The 20,415-nt window shown below is 32.5% G+C and overlaps 4 protein-coding genes across 5 annotated transcripts; 1 reads left to right on the top strand and 3 right to left on the bottom strand.

The window, feature by feature from the left end:
* Positions 1–3,465: 3,465 nt before the first annotated feature.
* Positions 3,466–5,597, top strand: LOC123218745 (CBL-interacting serine/threonine-protein kinase 10-like). The gene has a single exon (XM_044640337.1). It carries the CDS (start codon positions 4,001–4,003, stop codon positions 5,354–5,356), a length of 1,356 nt encoding a protein of 451 aa, XP_044496272.1. The 5' UTR covers positions 3,466–4,000; the 3' UTR covers positions 5,357–5,597.
* A 1,745-nt stretch (positions 5,598–7,342) lies between these two features.
* Positions 7,343–13,077, bottom strand: LOC123218746 (structure-specific endonuclease subunit SLX1 homolog). 2 transcript variants are annotated; one of them, XM_044640340.1, is made up of 4 exons: positions 12,717–13,077; positions 11,471–11,609; positions 8,403–8,536; positions 7,343–8,295 (listed from the first exon to the last, which is right to left on the bottom strand). In XM_044640340.1, exons 1-4 carry the CDS (start codon positions 12,878–12,880, stop codon positions 7,629–7,631), a joined length of 1,104 nt encoding a protein of 367 aa, XP_044496275.1. In that variant the 5' UTR covers positions 12,881–13,077; the 3' UTR covers positions 7,343–7,628. The 2 variants fall into 2 exon arrangements, with proteins under 2 accessions (XP_044496275.1, XP_044496274.1); XM_044640339.1 differs by having other exon boundaries at positions 12,708–13,067.
* A 2,527-nt stretch (positions 13,078–15,604) lies between these two features.
* LOC123218473 lies at positions 15,605–16,216 on the bottom strand. Its single transcript, XM_044639936.1, has 2 exons — positions 15,984–16,216; positions 15,605–15,888 (listed from the first exon to the last, which is right to left on the bottom strand). The coding sequence occupies exons 1-2, from the start codon at positions 16,143–16,145 to the stop codon at positions 15,787–15,789; spliced, it is 264 nt and encodes an 87-aa protein (XP_044495871.1). The 5' UTR covers positions 16,146–16,216; the 3' UTR covers positions 15,605–15,786.
* Positions 16,217–17,651: 1,435 nt separating this feature from the next.
* LOC123219072 (CBL-interacting serine/threonine-protein kinase 11) lies at positions 17,652–19,360 on the bottom strand. Its single transcript, XM_044640794.1, has one exon. The coding sequence runs from the start codon at positions 19,218–19,220 to the stop codon at positions 17,973–17,975; it is 1,248 nt and encodes a 415-aa protein (XP_044496729.1). The 5' UTR covers positions 19,221–19,360; the 3' UTR covers positions 17,652–17,972.
* Positions 19,361–20,415: the final 1,055 nt, after the last annotated feature.

Below are 20,415 nucleotides of genomic sequence, written 5' to 3'. Positions count from 1 at the left end.
ACAATGCTCCACTTGTAAAATGATTTTAATTTTATTAAAATTAAAAACAATATTAAAAGTCTAAAATTAATTTTATTAATCTTTATAAATGAGCAATTATATATATATTATTCTCCATCTTGGTGGTTAGTGGCAGAATATAATCGACAAATTGTTAAAGTCAACTAATTTTTGACACTGACCAATGAGTCATTTACTTGTAAAATGACCTAATTAGGATCACAAATTTAAATAATATACACATCCACATGAATAATTTACTTGGTCTTAATTTACTAAAATTATAGTTAAACTTGATTTAAGAATAGAATGAGACGGTTACTGGGTTATAGTCTCGTAATAAATTTATAAATTAACCCTATTTTTATTTGTTTAAAAAAAGTTTATTTTAGTATAACAAATGAAGCATCCAGGGATGATGAGGAGTCACGTCAATTTTCATAAAAAACGAAATTTCTGTAATTTCCTTCAATTTTTTATTATAGTTTTACTTTCCAAAAAAAAAATATTAAATACATATATAATTTCTATTAATTTAAATTTTCTATTTGCCTTATGACATAAATCCTAATTTCAAATAAGCAAAGAGCCTTATGAATAAACATATGCATCAAATTTTATTATTTTAACTTTTATTTATTTATTTGCACATTTGTAAAATTTAAAAATTTATTATTATCATTAGAGCAATTTTTGTTCGAAAGCTCTACATCAATGGTTTTTAATCCTAAAAGATCCTTAAAAAGACGATTTCATCTTTGTTTAAATAACCGTCAGAGGTCTCAGACGAAGACTATAATTATTTTCATCAAAAATGAAGGCGATTTCGTCTGCATAAGAGGAAATAGATTTTGTCAATGGTTAGAATATGATCGACAAAGAGAGTTAAGCGAAGAGAGAGAGCCAAAGTTTGTCGTCCCCAATGATGATTTGCAAACCTTAGGGAGAAAAAAATTAATTTTTCAAATTTCAGATGGAGAGGAATTGTGAAAATTTTAAATTAAGGGGGGTAAAAGAATAAAACTTTAGGTTTTTTTGTTAAATGATTGTTTTACTCTTAATCCTAACTGAGGTTTTAAATGGATGAGTGAGACTTTTAACTTTTCAAATCTAAAAAATGTGACTTTGAGAGTGCACCTAAACTTAAACTTAGGTGGGAAATAGTCCATTGGCATTTAAACAATGATAATAACAGTTCTTTGCTGAGAGAATTTGTGTCTGCTCCATTCAACAAACTGATGATATAATAAATCATATACATATATATAATAGATGTTTCCAGAGTGATTGGGAGTTGTTGAAGATAATGTTTTAACAGTATTTGATTTTGACATCAGCGAGATTTTTGCCAAAACCATAATTTGCAAGTTCAGAGAAGAGTATGATCTCCCGGTGATTAAGCCCAACGACAAGAGTTTGTTTGAAAATATCTTCTTCAACACTAATCTGAGAGAAGATGGAAACATAAAGATGATGGTGACCTGGTGATGGCTCACCCATATATACTTTTAATTCCTTTGTTTATTATACAATTGAGTAATATTTCTGTTATATGTTCATTGCTGCATTCTATTCGTGAATTCTGTAAGAATCTTTGCAGAATACATTTTACTTGTTTAGGTTAGGTTCTTCATGGGTGGCTTCTGAATTATTACCAACTTGCATGAGCTGTCAGCATCTAGCATTTCCGTTGATTTCTCGTTTATCATCTTGCATAAAGGATGAAAATCTTTGCTGATAACTGAACCCTTTCGAGGTTTTTGTTAATTTCCTTGTGCTCCTCTTTCTGCATGAGCATGTGTGCTGTTCTTCCGTGTCTTTGTTCATGTACACATTTTGATGTTTGTGTTTTTTTCTTGTTTGTGTTTTTTTCTTGTTTGTGTTTCTAGCTAATCGATGTCAATACAAACTGATATGATACTTTGTAATTAGATAATGAAACCGTTTATTATCAAATGCTACCATATCATTTTATATAGATAAATTTGTATAATTTATTTATACATATAATATTATTGTTATACTATTTGAAGCTCTAACGGATGCCCTCCTATGTATTTGCTGTAGACCAAACATAGCCACCACCACAAATACAAGCATATAGCTTCCAACTTTGATTTATATTGGGATTATTAGTGCATCAACTTGTAATGCATATTGTTCGTTTCCTTTCAATAAAGCGTGTGATCTTCATCATTTGGTCAGTGAAATCACATAATTGCATGTGTGTAGCCAAGAGATGCTTGGATGCTTGAATCTATCATGTAGATGCTTGAATGAACTGAGGATCAATTAATCCCATATACATAAGACATCAATCAACCCCTCCCTTGTACATGCCAAATATCCCATAGGCTAGAAGACTTATTCCCACCCAAGGTTTAGTGTATTCAAATTCCCATTTGTAAAGTTTAAAAAACTTAAATACCCACTTGTGATTTAATTTTTGTTAGAATTTTCAGTTAAATATAAGGGTAAAATTATAATTTTAATAATTATTAAAAAATAATATATTTTATTATATTTCATTCAAATTTTAAAAACTAACAACTTCATATTTACCTAAAATTTTTCTCTTTGTTGTTTTTTTCCAACGAAGTAACAAAGATGATTTATTTTTATTCAACCAAAGATCAGCATCAGACGATTTTAAATATGTAAATCTTTTGTCAAATAAAGATTAATTGCCTTTGTTCATCTAAAAAGACAAATAGTTTATTTTCATCTGATGAAAATGCTATGGTGGAAAGGTCAACGACAAGATAAGGTGGTGGAAAGGTTGGCCACAACAATAACAAATTTCAATCACTCGAGAAAGAAATAAAAAACCTTAAGTAAAAAAGTGAACTTTCAAACTTTTGGGTAAGAAGAAATTATTAAAAAAATAAAATAAAATTTTAATTTTTTAAAATTATATGTGAAATAATAGTTTTAATCTTAACTTTAATAAATAATTTTAAGGTAAGAGCATATATTTGGATTTTTTTAAATTCATGGATATGTCAAACATTGGACAGGAATTAGTTTTTTAACCTACTAAATTTTTTAAATAAGAATTTTTAAACTTAGTAAAGTTTGATCTGGAAATATTTGTTTAAAAAACCGTACAATAGCACACTTTTTTTTAAGGAAAAATAATATTTAAAAGAAATTAAATTATTTTATTACCGACCTCTTAGAGACATGCAGCATGCAATGACGCAAAATCATAACGTGAGATACACCTACGCTCCCAGTTTATAAAATCAAAACACTCAACTGTGTAACGTGCCGTTCCGGTAAGTTTAACCCCAAGCCCAAGCCCAACAATTTAAACCCACAGGTTAAATAAACGTCAATATATTTTTATTTCAATCCAACGATCAGGATTAAAAAGACATGAATGCTTATCATGGGCACGGCCACGCGGTATTACAATTATTCGTTTACGTAATTACAAATAAAATGTTGGGGGTAACAAATTTTCCAATAAATGACGCAAAGGGAAAAAAAGAAATTCAGATCGGATTCTTCCGCTTCCCTTTCAGATTATTGCTTCCAAAGGTACCAGTTTCTTGCAAAATCAATTATACGAACTTGAATTTGTTCGTGTTGGAAATTGATAAGTTGTAATTTTTTTTCTGGGAATTATTAGTTTAGGATTTGAGAACAGAATCTTAAGGTTTAAGGATCCTTCAGCTTAGCTTGGCCGAGAGGATACGGTTGGGAATGCTGAAAGATGTGTTTTTTAAGCGTTGAGAAATCAGGAATTTCTGACGTTAATTATAATTATTGTGTTGTGGATTTGATTGGGGAAAACTTTTTTAATTTTGATGAGATTGGTTGTATGTTTGGTGTGAGTAATGATCCGATTAATATTTGTTTAAGAATGTTTTATGATTGTGAAGACGGTTGAGCGTGTTCACTTGTGAAAATATAGTAAGGAAATTTAGATTTTGGAGTTCTGTTGTGAATTAAGTAGTTATTTGTTAAGTTAAATTGAGGTTTGGTGTGGGGCGGGATGGAACAGAAACCGAGTGTCTTGACAGAGAGATATGAAATTGGGAGACTTCTGGGGCAAGGAACGTTTGCCAAGGTTTATTATGGGAGGAGTATTAGAACAAATCAAAGCGTGGCAATTAAAATGATAGATAAGGAAAAGATTATTAGAGTTGGACTTATTGATCAGATCAAACGAGAAATATCTGTGATGAGAATTGTTCGACACCCTAATGTTGTGCAGCTGTATGAGGTTTTGGCCACCAAGAGTAAGATATATTTTGTGCTGGAGTATGCTAAAGGTGGTGAATTGTTTAACAAGGTGGCTAAAGGGAAGTTGAAGGAGGATGTTGCAAGGAAATATTTCCAACAGCTTATTAATGCAGTTGATTTCTTTCACAGTAGAGGTGTCTATCACCGGGATATAAAGCCGGAGAATTTATTGTTGGATGAGAATGAGAATTTAAAGATTTCTGATTTTGGATTAAGTGCGCTTGCTGACTGCAAGCGTCAAGATGGATTGCTCCACACAACTTGTGGTACTCCTGCTTATGTTGCACCTGAAGTGATTAACAGGAAAGGCTATGATGGTGAAAAGGCTGATATTTGGTCTTGTGGAGTGGTTTTGTATGTCCTATTGGCAGGTTATCTCCCATTTCATGACTCAAATTTGATGGAGATGTATAGGAAAATTGGCAAGGCCGACTTTAGATGCCCTTCTTGGTTTCCTCCAGAAGTACGAAGGCTACTGTGCAAAATATTGGATCCAAACCCCAGTACTAGGATCTCAATATCAAAGATTAGGGAGAATTCTTGGTTCAGAAAAGGATTGAATCCCAAGCAGAACAAAAGTGAATCAAAAAACAAGGATGTAGTTCCTCAAGACGTGGGTACTTCTGGTCCTCAAGAGAATGGTAATATGACTGCACAGGTAAAGCAAGAGTTGCTCCAACTTCGCAACTTGAATGCTTTTGATATTATTTCTCTTTCTGCTGGGTTTGACCTGACTGGGTTTTTTGAAGAAAACCCTCAAAAGAGAGAAGCAAGATTTACTTCCAAACAACCTGCATCAATTATCATCTCTAAGCTGGAAGAAATTGCTAAATTTCTGAGGCTCAAGTTGATGAAGAAGGAGAGAGGTTTGTTGAAATTGGAAGGACTAAGGGAAGGTAAGAAGGGTGTCTTGTCCATTGATGCAGAGATATTTCAGTTAACTCCAAATTTTCATCTGGTAGAGATGAAGAAATCTAATGGGGATACACTGGAATATCAGAAGATGATGAAAGAGGGTATTAGGCCTGGTCTCCAAGATATCGTTTGGGTTTGGGAGGGTGAGCACCAGCAACAACAAACAGAGCAGTTAGAGCAACAGCAATAACCACAAGAACTATAGCAGCAGCGGCTGTTACAATTTTTTCATTCTTCTCTCATTGCCAGATGGTACTTATGTTTGTACGTTTTCAGTTGATTTCATAACTTAATGTTGCCCTTGTAAGTGTGATGTCTCCATCTCTATGAATTTGATGTTTCTGTATACATGATCAAGGACTCATCACGCATATTACACAAATCTTGTAAATTTATTCTGGTTTAATACAATTAGAGGGATTATCCACTGATATTAGTGCCTCTTTAGCAGTCTTCTCCTTGATTTTATATAGTCTATTGTAAGTGGTAAGACTCTGTGGTGCTTGTGCAACCTTTTAATCAGTGAGGAGAAGCCTTGAGTTTCTCTGTAGTTACCACACTCCAGAGGTGTTGAATATCACCTCGTCTTTCACTGCAGCATGTACTTATTTTTGTATTAAGCACATGTAGTGACATTTTAAGGTGTCACAGAACCAGAATTAAACAAATGTAGTGAAATTTTTAGGTGTTACAGAACCAGAATGCTATTGGTATCTAGACCTAAGGGTTCGATCAGAGTATAACATTAGAAATTTTAGTGCTGATAAAATCCCTAATTTTCAAAATTATTAATATCAATAGCACCAATTCTAGTCATAGAATTGTTTCAACAAACCTCTCCTGCTTCTTTTGGCAATTTCAAATGAATGTAATAATTCACAATATACTATTAATTGTGCGGAAAAGCACTTTATAGCTGTCTTTCTGTTGTTCGAACTTCTTTTTGTTAATTATTTGAATTGGGTTGCCCCTTTTGATTGAATCAGTCACACCAAACAAGTAAAACCTAAATCCAGTAATCGAACTACTGGATAACTCAACAGTTTTGTCATATTTAATACTGCACACTATTAACATTTTTGGCAATTTCAAGTTAACGTACTTAGTTGTTCACTTTTTTTCTTGTGATAGCATTCGACTCGACATTATGGCCCCAGGACATGTACCTAACAAGCTTTTTGAAGAAAATCCTTCTGTGTTGTGTGAACTGGACAAAAATGATTCTTGTTGTAGTAGATATAAAGCATTAATCATGTGATTGATGAGGATTGGCCCCCATCATTTGAGGCTGATAATTTTGCCAAATGTTTAACCATTTTGGATGAGCCAACACCTTTTCACTTCTTCACGTGAATTGAGGCTTTTTGTTGAAGGGACAAGCAGTGCTGGCTTAGTCTATATTGATCATTTGGCAACTGCTGCTTGGAGAGCCCAGGAATGGTTTCAAAATGACATATGGAAGCTCTTGTAGCCTAAATTTTTAAAGATATTTTGACATCTAATCGTTTATTATTGTTGATATATAACAGCATGTTCATTAGCAATCACAAGTCTAAATGTACTTGGGAAAATTCGGGCCAAGAAAGTTTCTTCAAGAGTTTATTTGATTAGATATTTTACCAGGTCAACTACTATATTTTAACAATTACTTCAACAATTCTTCCCGCATTGAAGAATAAAAGAACCCCCTTTTCTTATTGAAAATCTTATCTAATAATTCAACGACTCAAAGTACTTCAATATTTTTATTTTGAAAAGAAAAACATGCTTTTCAATCAAATATTGCTATTAAACTAGTGAAGTAGTAAGTGATTCTTGTAATTCCAGAAATTCCTTTGGGTAGCTGATGCTGCAATGGCTCCCACATCAGCAGAAGATTGCCAAGAATTGCCCTCATAATCAAGATTCTATTAAGAAATGGATTCCCACATCAGAAGAAGATAACCATCAATTGCCCCAGCTTCTAATTATATTGGGATAACAAAAGTAAGAGAGAGACTGCTTTACATTTTTACATCAACAATAGAGAATTAACAAGATATGCTAGATCTGCTATACAAAAAGTACCATTATGTCATAACTTTTAGAAAACTGCAGCTTACAATTCCCAAATTCAATAAAGTTACAAGTCCATGAATTTCCTGTACAGGACTAACATTCCAATGCAAAGCCAGAATAACTCAAAACCCTTACAAGATTAGGGGGTTCGAATGATCTATTATTATCAATAATTATTTCAATGTAGCAAACACATTCAAAATACACAATGAACATTTTTATTTCTGTTCTTTTCACTATTGTTTGATAGCAGTATGTCCAAAATATATAATTGGACAACTGGAAGCCTAACTTGGATAAAAGAGAAACACTAAATACAATAATAGCACACATTTTCATTGTGATTCTCTTTGCTATTTTAATTTTTTTTTTTTCTATATATTTGATGCCACTGGGAAAGAGGCCTAAGTCAAGTCAATGATCACAGGAGAAAAACTAGAAATCCTTCTCTTCTTGTTGCATGACCTAATTCTGCAGCTAGGAGACGGTGTCAACAAATCTACAACCTCAACTTTTTGAAAGACATGAGAGCTTTGGATTGTTCGTTGATCTTTATTGGTAACTTCAGCAGTTCTAAATAGTTTCTCCCTCGGGCATGGTTTTTGGTTTTCATCAGTGTTTGCTGCAAATTGTTCTCTTCTTTGCTGACTCGGTTCACTTGTACTCCCTTGAACAAATCCAAATGCGTCTGTGCCTTTCATTGTCACTATAGAAGGAATGCTGGTAACCACAGAAGAAGTTCTTGTTAGCGAATTGGTTGATCCAAAAGCCTGTTGACAGCTTCCATCTAGATTTGATGCCAGTTGTTCACAGAAAGCCTCATCACTGCTATGTGAAAAATCTAATGTACTGTAAATAGATTTATCAGTAGATGCATCCTCCAAACTTCCACTGTTGTCACTAGTTTCATCACAATCATCTTCATTCCCCGGTAAACTCTCCTGTCTTCTAATATAGCAGGGAAGATCATCCATTGGATAAACTTGGACCTTCATATGACCCGGCAGGCTTGGGCAACTAGCAGCATGTTTCAAATATTTTGTTGAAAAGTAGTTCACAGTGATACTCAAACTGAAAACACGAGGCATGTTTTGGATAAGACCAACTAATCATGAAGCTAAGACATAAGCAACCATGACATATATGTCATATGGTTGCATATAAAAATGTAATCATACCTCTTCCAGTTGGGGAGGTTAAGCATTGTGTATGCAAGTTTAACCTTAGTAGCAACCCCAGAGAAGGATTTAAAAGTTGCTGCTGCCTGCCTCACAGCCAGTGATTCTGCTGGATGCTGCCAGGCCCACTCAAACTGCAAGAGTGAATCATATTGGGAACTTCAATATGTTAGCCTTACACTGCAGAATTCTTATTTGACATAGTACTTGTTTGAACCATAAAATGATTTGTGGAAAAACGTATTCTGTATTAAATGAATAATACAAAGAGTGAAGTGCTATTTATACTAACATACAGATGAAGATAAAAATACATACCGATAAAGGTAAAAATAACAAAGAGATAATAAGAGATAGAGAGAAGAGAGAGATAAGAGATAGAGAGATAAAACTAATCCCTTAACACCCCCCTTAAGTCTTTGCATGAGGCTAAAATCATATCTTGTCTCGAAGAAAAGGCAAGGACTTAGTGTCAATATCTATCAATTGATCATGTGTAGAAATAAATCAAACTTTTAAGCAACCATTGGAAATTTGTTCATGCACAAAGTGGTAATCAACTTCAATGCGTTTCATGCATGCATGAAATATAAGATTGGAAGTAAGATAAACAACTCCTAAACTGTCACACCAAAGAGTAGCATACAGATGAAGATAAAATATAAACCAATAAAAATAAAGATAACAAAGAGATAAGAGATAAAGATAGAGAGAATAGAGAAATAAGAGATAAGATAGAGATAAGAGATAGAGAGATAAAACTAATCCCTTAACACCCCCCTTAAAATCCTTACACGACACCAAAGTCACATCTTCTCTCGAAGAAAGGCAAAATGAGTTGAAGACAAAGGATTTGGTGTATAAATGTCTATTAATTGATTATGTGTAGAAATGAATCAAATTTTTAAGCAACCATTGGAAATTTATTAAAGCACAAAGTGGTAATCAACTTGAATGTGCTTTATATGTGCATGAAACAGTTCCTAAACTGTCACATCAAAGAGTAGCATACAGATGAAGATAAAGGTACATATTGATAAAAATAACAAAGAAATAAGAGATAAGAGATAAGAGATAAAGAGATAAAATTAATCCCCTAACACCCCTTTAAGTCTTTGCAAGAGGACGAAATTGCATTTTGTCTCGAAAAAAGGCAAAACGAGTTGAAGGCAAGGATTTGGTGTAAATATATGTCAATTGATCATGTGTAGAAATGAATCGAACTCTTAAGCAACCATTGGAAATTTGTTTACGCACAAAGTGGTAGTCAACTTCAATGTGTTTCATGCATGCATGAAATATGAGATTAGAAGTTAGATAAACAAGTTCTAAACTGTCACACCAAAGACTACCTGCAATATCAAGTTCTTTGGAGAGTTTTTATCCAAAGCAATTCAATTGTTGCTTTCACAATCATCTTATATTCACTCTATGTAGAGGATCTTGCAATTGTTGGTTGTTTTTTGGACATCCAAGAGATAAAAGACTTACCAAGCCATTGGCGGATCTTCAATCATCAAGGCAACTAGCCTAATGACTATCACTAAAACAATGCAAGTGAAATTGAGACTCTTTAGCCAAAAAAATGTCATAAGATGATGTCCTTTTCAAGTATCATAATAGTATTTTCACAACTTTCTAATGAACATCAGTTGGGCTATGCATGAATTGACAAAGTTTGTTCATCAAAAAGACAATATCGGGCCGAGTCATGGTAAGATATTGCAAAGCATCCATAACTTGCCTATACTCATCATCTTTGGACAATGATGGTGATGGTGTAGTAGCAACATCCTATGGTGTAGTAGAAATAGGAGTTGCACATGCTTTGGCATTAAATAGACCGTCCATTGAAGAAGATCATAAACATGTTTACGTTGACTTAAAAGCAATCCACTTGATAGATGTGTGAATTCAGTTCCAAGGAAAAAATGTAAAGAGCCCATGTCATGAACAAGAAACAATTTTTTCATATCATGAATCATTTTGTCAATAAGAGTATATGAGAAACTTGTAACAATGAGATCATCAACATAACAAAAAACAAAAATTTTGTTAACGCCATCATCAAAAATAAATAAATGATGCATCCAATTTTGATGGCACAGAACCAACCCCTATTCAATAGGAACTCAATCTTTGAAACCAAGCACAAGAGGTTTGCTTAAGAGCATAAACGGAGCATTGCAATTTGCAAACAAAGGTTGGATGATTCTTGTCTTTGAAACCGTAAGGTTGCTTCATATAGACCTTATCTATAAGAAAACAATGCAAAAAGACATTAGACATGTCAAGTTGACACATAGCCCATCCCTGCATTGTTGCAATCAACAAAACAGTATAAATTGTTATAGCTTTGATGATAGGGTTGAAAGTTTTACTAGCAGAAGAAGAGGTTGAATTTGACATGATGAGTCAAAGTAACCAAAAAAAAAATAAAGAAAAAATTTAAGATCAATTTATAACTTTAATACCATATTTGAACTATAAAATGATTTGTGGAAAAATGTATTCTATATTGAATGAATGATACAAAGAGTACAATGCTAGTTATATTATTATACAAATGAAGATAAAAATACATACAGATAAAGATAAAGATAAAGATAGCAAAGAGATGAGAGATTGAGAAAAGAGATAGAGAGAAGAAAGAGATAAGAGATAAGAGATAGAGAGATAAAACTAACCTCTTAATAGTACTTAGTTCTAATATGAGCTATAGAATCATTCTTGTCACTCTAAATAGGCAATGATGATGTATATTTGAATTAAGGGCTAAGCTGAAACATAATTTTAACATATTTGGAACCATATTTCATTCAAATAGAAGCCAATAGAATTTGCATGAGCATCAATCTTGAATTCTACTTGCCTCAATCTCCCATTTAGAATTTAAATTGACAGAGACACTAGGATCAAATAATGTGAGATAGACAATTGATATGGTTCACTAAGTAGGGGATGTAGTAGAAAACTCTATGGGTTCAAGACAGTAAAAAAATCTTCACTTTTCCAATCAAGCACATTTTAGAAAAAATAAATAAAACATTGAAAATTATAGGAATAACCTGAAGAGCAGACACATTTGTTGGGAAGCCATAAATGCATAAAACCATTTCCCAAGGGCGTCTCCTCTTTGTTCTAAAAGCGCCACACCTTATTTCACCATTATGCTGCCTTATTCGACGCCTAGGATTCACAGTGAATCTGCAATTATTCAACACTCTCATTGCATAAACAAATCGAACATTGGTTTTTCATTTGAATTGCAAACAACAAAATTTCATAGACAAAATCAAAGAAAGCAATCAATAGATTGCAAAAATTAAAAAAAAAAATTCCAATTCACTGTAACTATCAGATCATCAAATGAGCTACAGTCCACCAGATCAAAATTAAAATCTTAGTTGAAACAGTAAATAACTATATCAAATTAGAAGCCACAAATCATACAGCTGAGCATGATCAAATGGAAATAAAGTAAAAAGAAAAAAAGCAGTCCAAATATTGGTTGGTATTTTGAATTTAAACAATAAAATTTCAATTACAATGAAGAAATAACTTATATATCCTATGAAAGTAAAAAAAAAAAAGAATCCAACAAACTGTAGCTAAGAGATGAGGTGTGAGCTTGAATTTACAGTTAAAAATCATATGACTGAGCAGATGCAAGATGAAATAGAAACAAAACAAAAATTTAAAAAAGACATCAATACTGAAGAACGAGGATAAGCAATTGAAAAAAGAAAGGAACCCGATGGCTGTGTGGCCCTTAAACAGGGGCAGAGCGAAGTTAAAAGAGAGCTAGCGAAGAAACTTTTCCTTCTTTGCCTTTTATTTCAATTTCTCCTTCCTCTTTGATTGGATTTGGATTTAGGTTTTCTGGGCGGCACTCAAAATTAAAATAAAATGACCCCACAATCAAAATCAAAATCTTGTTGAAATAGTAAATAACTATATCAAATTAGAAGCCACTAAATGTGTAACAAAAGCACAAAAATCGTGCAGTTGAGCATGATCAAATAGAAATAAAGTACCAAAAAAAAGCAGTCCAGATATATTCTGAATTTAAACAATAAAATTTCAATTACAATGAAGAAAAAAATAACATATCATATTAAAAAGAAAAAAAAAACCAACAAACTGTAGCGACGAGATGAGGAGTGAGCTTGAATTTACAATTAAAAAATCATATGGCTGAGCAGATGCACGGTGAAATAGAAACGAAATAAAAATTCAAAAAAACAAAAAGAATAAGACATCAATATTGAACAACGAGGATAAGCAATTGAAAAAGAAACGAACCCGATGTACGTGTGGCCCTTGTAACGGGGGCAGAGCGAAGTTAACAGATAGCACGCGAAGAAACCTTTTCCTTCTTTGCCTTTCATTTCATTTTCTCCTTCCTCTTTAACTGGATTTGGATTTAGGGTTTCTGGCCGACGCTCAATTCCCTTTCTTTCTTTTCTCTTCCTCATCCCTATTCACTCTCGTCACAATTCGACCGTTGATATACTGCCTTGCATACAAAATTTTAAATTTAATAATTTCAGATTTAAGAATCGAAATAACATCCCAGCCCTTCTGTACGGAATTACCGCGCTATTTGCAACTTGAGTTAACCGACTCCCGAGGTTTCCTGAAATACAATTGCCCTCTCCGATATTATAAAAACCAATTTCCCCTCCCTGTCATCAAAAATATATTTGAAATGAAATAATTTAAACTCTAATTACATTTGGGTAGAACAAGCCGAACTCAAATTTAAATAATTTCATCTCGTTGAGCTCATGTTTAGCTTGAAATAGAGGTTGACGATAAAGTTCATTGACCATTCTTTCTTTTTCTTCAATGATAATTATTTTTCTTATTGGACAAATTTGTTTTTTTTAACAAGTCTTCTCTTTATACCATTATTATCGTTCACTAATTTGAACTAACTAATTTAAATTTAAATTGAATTCGAGTTAACCTTTATTTAAACTCAAATTGGTTTGATTTCACCCCTAATTGTTATTGTATTCGTGAATTTATTTAAGAATTGACCTCAACAATATTCGAGTAAAATCATTTACTTTTATTTGACTTTTTAAAATTAGAATAATATTATATACACACTTTTATTATTTGTACTAAAAAATGTGTATATTTTATTATATAAATTATTAGATAAATAAATAATTTATTATTAAATGACTAAATTCAAATTTGTACTAAAAAATGTGTATATATAATTTTATTATTTAAATCAACACAAGAAGAATTTTGGTTGCATATTACTTGGTTTTTCTTTTAAGGGATAATGCCTTTGAATATTATTTTTTTTAAAGCGAAGAATTATATTAACAAAACCAACAAGCCCACCAAATGGTGGACAGAGAGACAACCTAAACTCACCCTTGCAAACAAAGGGTAGCCAAAAACAAACGACAAAAATAACAGGCTTGCAAGATTACAAATTCCTAATATTCTTCTCTTAAAGTTTTGTCACCGTTCCTACAAGATTACAAATTCCTAATATTCTTCTCTTAAAGTTTTGTCACCGTTCCTACAAGATTACAAATTCCTAATATACTTCTCTTAAAGGTTTATCACCATTCCTGCGGTACTAGGGTTCATTGCCTCTGAATATTCATTCAACTCATACAAATTACTTCTAATTTAAAAGGAATCTGATAAAATATAGTAAACTGCCTCTTAGTATATCAATGTGATGCCCTTCTGTGCTTAATTTCCTCTACTTGCAATGGTATGACAAGAACTATAATGATCTTTTCAGATTTTTTTTGGAATAAAGTACACATTCTCAAAATTCAAGGACTGAAATCTCATTCCCAAAATTGATATACCAGTTTGAAAATTCCTGGCAAATTCTCTTAGCCCTTAACTGATATTTTTCGGCAGAATGAATATATCAACTCACAACTATACCAAAAGAAATGCAGGTGAATAACAAAATTGTTCTCAACTTGAATCATACAATCTATTTCCACTGCAAAAAAAGAAAAAAAAAAAAGCATCGAGGCAAATTCATTCTACAACAGTAAATGGGATTTTATTATTTTCTTGGCATGCTTGGCTATAATACATAAGTGATGAGTGTTAAGAAATATCACAGAAGTTGTTTCTAAGAAGTTCCTGTTCTCACGATAAGCAATCATCTCCAGAAGTAAAAGGCTGGAATTCTTGAAACCAGCTGTTCTATATAAGACTACATCCAACTTTCAAACTCGGAAAGCTGGTATATCACTGTCCTATCCATTTATATTTGTATCAACAATCTATGGCGGCACAAGACGTCTTGATGCTTGAGTTTTTCGAGTTCAGAATCCAGATGTAAGACAAAAAGGGCTTAAAGATTTAAAACAATCACGTTTTTAGATGCATGACCACAGAAACTGGATGATCTACTATTGGAATTATCTCACTAAAAAAACCAGATATCACAATATCCTCAGAAAGAGGAAAGGAGAGGAAGCAGGCCACAAAACAAACAAACTCCTCCATCTGTCACCAAATAAAAAGGGCAAGAGCCCATACAAGCAGCATATGGACATGAACAAGATATAAAATTTAGACGCTAAACTACACCTTAACTCATTTATTCAATAAATCAATCCTCACACAAGATTTGATAACTTGAAAAAATAAATCCATTAAAAGAACCAATTATTCCAACATCCTTAACATCAATGATTACTCCCCATTCTAATTGCCTTCATAGATAATACCAAACTAGAAGAGAGAATATATGGTGCCAAATGAATAAAAAAAAAAAAATCTATAGATTGCTGTATAAAACCCTTAACAGATGATGGAATCACAATAAGAAGAGTACCACAATTTTTTCCCACATAAGAGTGAAATCATCTTAGATAAAATTAAGAGTAAATCTAATATGAAGTCCATACGCCAACTAATAATTTCAATCTGCTGCTGATTTTGCGCTACATCAATTTGCATACAAATTATGCTTGTGCAAAAATTATTCTAAACTTAAGTCCAAGCAAGCAACATATGTACATGAAACAGAATCTACTTTCAGCTTCTTCTACACATCACAAAACTGAAAATTCAACCACATCCAATTGGTCCAATTATAATTTCCAAATTCATCACACAGTCTAACTAAATCCACCCACCAAAAGTACTTGTAGTAAATACCAAAATTTTACCACTTCATCAAATCAATAGCAGATATCGACAATTTACCAAAATCCAATTCACAAAAACACAAAAAATACAATTATTGTTCACTTTTTTTCATTTCCCACAACACCATCTTAAACAACCATTTTAAATTGCTCATGTAATTGATGTAATCACAATTTTTTTCTTACAAATACAACAACAACAATCACACAATCAAAAACAAAATTTTCAACTAAGCACGTTTTGGTGAAGAAGAAACCAAATGCCTCCACAAATATTTACCACTAGCCATGTCCACAAAAGTCCAGAACCCAGTCTCCATTGTTAAACGAACCTGCAAGAATAGTCAAAATTTTAGAATCTTCAATTGTCCAACACAAGTTAGACCCATAAATAGTACGAAGGGATCCAGATGAACTGTTAGAAAACCTTGGAGAAAGGAGTGGAGGTGGGCTGATGGGTCGACGAATTAGTGGCGGAGCTGTTGTCGGAATCAAGAACATGTTCGGGCTGGGATTTGAGGTTCCTGATGAGGAAAAAACCGGCGAGAGTGGCGGAAAGAAATACCAGAATGAGTCTCAGAGGACACATTTGGTGTTAATTTTGAGAATGAAATGAAAGAAATGGAGATGTTGAATTTTATGGTCTTGTTTAGATTGCCAGAAATGGTTGGTGACAAGGACACGACTTACTTGTGCTAAAACAAGCAGCTGACGTATGTATTACGTAACCCACACCTTTCTTTTCCATATAATTAATACAAAATCATTTAATTCCATTATGTTATATTTATATGTATACATATTTATGTGTGTTATCATATAATTGGATATATTTTTTTTTAAATCTAAATCATTCGATCATATAATAACATATATAGGTGTGTATATATTTATGTACTCAAAATAAATACATATAGATTTATTGATAAGATTAACTTGCAAATGGAAAACAATAAAGAGTATTGTAAAGTAAATAAATAATATATATAATTTTATGTATAAATAATGACATATTATTATATGATTAAATAATTTAAAATTAAAAATAAATATACACTCAATTATATTATAATATATTATTATTTATACATAAAATTATATATAATTTTATTAAATAATAAAAAATTTTAAATTTAATTATATATATTTTATTAAATTAAAATAAAATAACACCTAACCACGTTGACGGAAACCTTAATCACATTTTCGGGAATATTGATAATAATCTTATCTGTTAGAGCATGATATAAGTTATGGATGACATAAATAAAAACTTCATGCAAAATTATTAAAATACCCTTACTACAACTTAAATTCTGAAAGCATCAAAAGATTCCAATAATCAAGTGTGTTGTTGTAACCAAACATAACATAAAATAAAAGTTTGATTCATAAATAATAAACAACATAAACAGAAGGGGAAAGGACTATTTCCCACCCAATTTCTAGTTTATTCTATAAAACCTATATCTACGGGAGATAAAAAATTATTTTTTTCATCTATGATTAAATTATCATCTAAATTCTTAGTTAGGGATAGGAGTAAAATCGTCATTTTATTTATAAATTTTAAAACTTTAAAATTTCACTCTTTCTCCCCTCTAGGTTTTAAAAACTACACCTTAATTCATCATCAAAGTTTGAAACGTTTAGATTTCACCCCTAGAGTTTGCTTCCTTCTCTGACCATCGTTGATAGCCGATGCATTTCATCGATCTCCTATCTCTAACTACAAAGGACGACGAAGGACGATCCTTCTTCGCCCAGATCTGGATAACAAGACGTCGTCTAGATCTAGAAGAACAGACGAATGATGACGCTTCGTCTTCACGCCTGGATGATGTGATGAGAGATGAAGGATGACAAAACCATCGTTTGGGTGGAACGACAAAGAGAGACTTCTTCGTCAATTTTGATTTGCAACTGATTTACTTGTCTGTTAGCCTTAACAATTTTAATTTTATATAACTTTATATTTAAATAACGATATGTTATTATATTATTTGAACCTGTTTTATTTCTAATTTTAAATTATTTAATCATATATTGACATATTATTATTTATGTATAAAATTTAATATAACATTTATATACATATTACAATCACAAATATCACATTATTACACAAAAGATTTAAGCTAACAAGAAGAACAAATACACAGGATGGATTATCAAATTTATCCATCCTTGTTACAAAACTACTTGAACTACAACATCAAATTCCTACTCAAATTTCATTTGCAACCGATTTACTTGCCGGTTTGCCTCAACAATTTTTATTTCAAATACATATTACAATCACAAACATCATATAATTACATAAATAATTTCAACTACTTGTTTTTTTTTGGCTTTTCAATCTAAGAACAATGGTAAATTACGGAAAAAAATCCATCTTCTCCTTTTTCCCTTTTAATTAATTAACAAGCCGCGGCCTGAGTTTCTCCCTCCACACATTGTTGAAACACACCGCATCACCGCCGCATCTTCTAACATCCACCATAACTAGCTTCTCCGTCAACAGGTAAACCTCAATCCCAGCGTTTAAATTCCCATTTTGCCCCTCCAACTCAACCCCCCATTCTTTTGTCCTTTTCAGCCTCAATTTCTCAACCTTTGCAAACTCCTCCACTGTCTCTATCACTTTCTCTGGCATCTCGGTCGAAACGAAACGTTCCCCGATGCCACGCGAATTATCGGGCCCGTCGAACAAACCGGACAAGTCTAAACCGGAAGAAAAGGATATTATATCGAAAGCATTCAAGCTCTTCACTTGAGGATTTTCTTTATCCAACTTAATTTCGTCATCATCATCGTCGTGAAATTTTAACTCTTTGATACCGCCCTTTTTGAACCAAGGATCATTGATAATCTGATCAACGGTGATCCTGGTTTCAGGGTTTGTATCAAGAAGCCGTGTTAAAAACCGTTTAAGATCGTTAGACATCCACTTGGGACACCGGAAATCGCCAGTATAAATTTTCTTATACATGGCCATAAGATTGGGGTCGTTAAACGGCAGGTAACCTGCCGTTAAAACGAACAGAATGACACCGCATGACCACACGTCCACCTTCGCTCCATCGTAACCTTTCTTTGACAAAATCTCCGGTGCCACATAAGCAGGGGTCCCGCAAAGCGTGTGTAACAATCCGTCGGGTCGGATCTGTTCCGTTAACGCGCTGAGTCCGAAATCCGAAACCTTTAAATTACCATTCTCGTCCACTAATAGATTTTCCGGCTTCAAATCACGATGGAAGACCCCACGAGAATGGCAATATCCAACGGCGGAGATCAACTGCTGGAAATATTTACGGCTGAGATCTTCAGTGAATCTCCCTTTGGCAACCTTGGCGAACAATTCTCCACCCTTAACGAATTCCATGACGAAGTAAATTTTCGTCTTGGTGGCTAAAACTTCGTAAAGCTTAACGATATTAGGGTGGTTCAAACGCCGCATGATGGAGATCTCACGCTTAATATTGGAAGCCAAGCTTGAATTGGAGAGCTTCTTTTTGTTGATAACTTTGATGGCGACGCTTTGACCGGTACGGACGTTGCGAGCGTGATAAACTTTGGCGAAGGCGCCGCAGCCGAGGAGGCGACCGAGGTCGTATTTGCCGAAGAGGGCATTATTGGGAACATGAGGTTCGATCTCTGGCATAATAATATTGAATTGAAAAGAAGGGCCAGAGATCGACCGGGAAATTAAAGAAAAAAGAACGAATCAGGAATCGCTGAGGCCTGCAGATGTAGTTTTGTAAGAACAGAAATGAAAGACAAGATGAATGTCCGGTTTTTACCTATTTATTTATGGGTGAAAGAAGGCTAAAAAAGTTATCTTCGGTCGGAATAAACTATTTTTATTATCATTATTATTTTAATTAATAGAAAAAACGAAAAGTCTAAGTCGTCACTACACCCTGGCCACGACGCGCCGTCCTCTGGCTAAGAATACGCAACGCTGTATAATGAAAGTTTGTTGTAGCGTGATTTACAATAAGTCAATTACAAAATTCTCCCTCACTTATGACTAAATTTTAGCAAATACCCTTGCTTTCTTGGCAATTCTTTAGCATAAGAAAATGCTATGAACATGGCAAAATCTGTGTCCATTGTTCTAATGTGGATGAGAGAGGATGTGTTCAAATAAAACAAACTAAATCTATTGATTGATATCTTAGGGTTGTGAGTGATTTTGGGTTTTAAGTAAGAAATGGTCTTCAAGTCGTGAAATAAATTAATTTTTAGATATAAATTATTTCTCAACTTATGACTAAAAATATTATATTTAAATAATTTCCCTAGAATATATATAATTGGTTTCCTCAGATACTTCTGGAAGACAAAGACAGAAAAAGTTGAGGTTGTTGAATTGCATGTGTTTTACAATGTGAATAAGGGTCTGTGGTTCACGAGCCTTTCTTCTCAGCCATCAAATCCACTGGAAATTTCCACAGAAAGTTCCTACTTCAAATTAGCCGTTGGAGTTGGACCGTTAGTTACTTAGTTTTATAGAAAAATGTCGTTTTAGTTTAGAATAAAATACTTAAAAATCATATGAATTCAAAATTTTTTTAAAGGTATTTGATTTGAGGTAATATTTATTATTAGATAATTTATTTTTTATTATTAATATGATTTTTGATAGATTTTAATATGTAATAATAAATAATATAAGAAATAATTTAGTATTAAAAAATTAGTAAGAAAATCTTTTATTTATTAATTTTGTAAAATAAAACTGATTTTTAATTAAAATAATCAATAATATGAATAATATTTTAAAAAATATATATTAATAATAAAATAATAATTAAATTAATTAAATTTATAATTTAATAACATAGAAATTTTGA

The sequence above is a fragment of the Mangifera indica genome, chromosome 6 (genome assembly GCF_011075055.1).
Source record: "Mangifera indica cultivar Alphonso chromosome 6, CATAS_Mindica_2.1, whole genome shotgun sequence".
In the NCBI taxonomy this organism is placed as follows: domain Eukaryota; kingdom Viridiplantae; phylum Streptophyta; class Magnoliopsida; order Sapindales; family Anacardiaceae; genus Mangifera; species Mangifera indica.
Note: the sequence above shows the minus strand (reverse complement) of the source record. Positions and strands in the feature narration are given on the sequence as shown.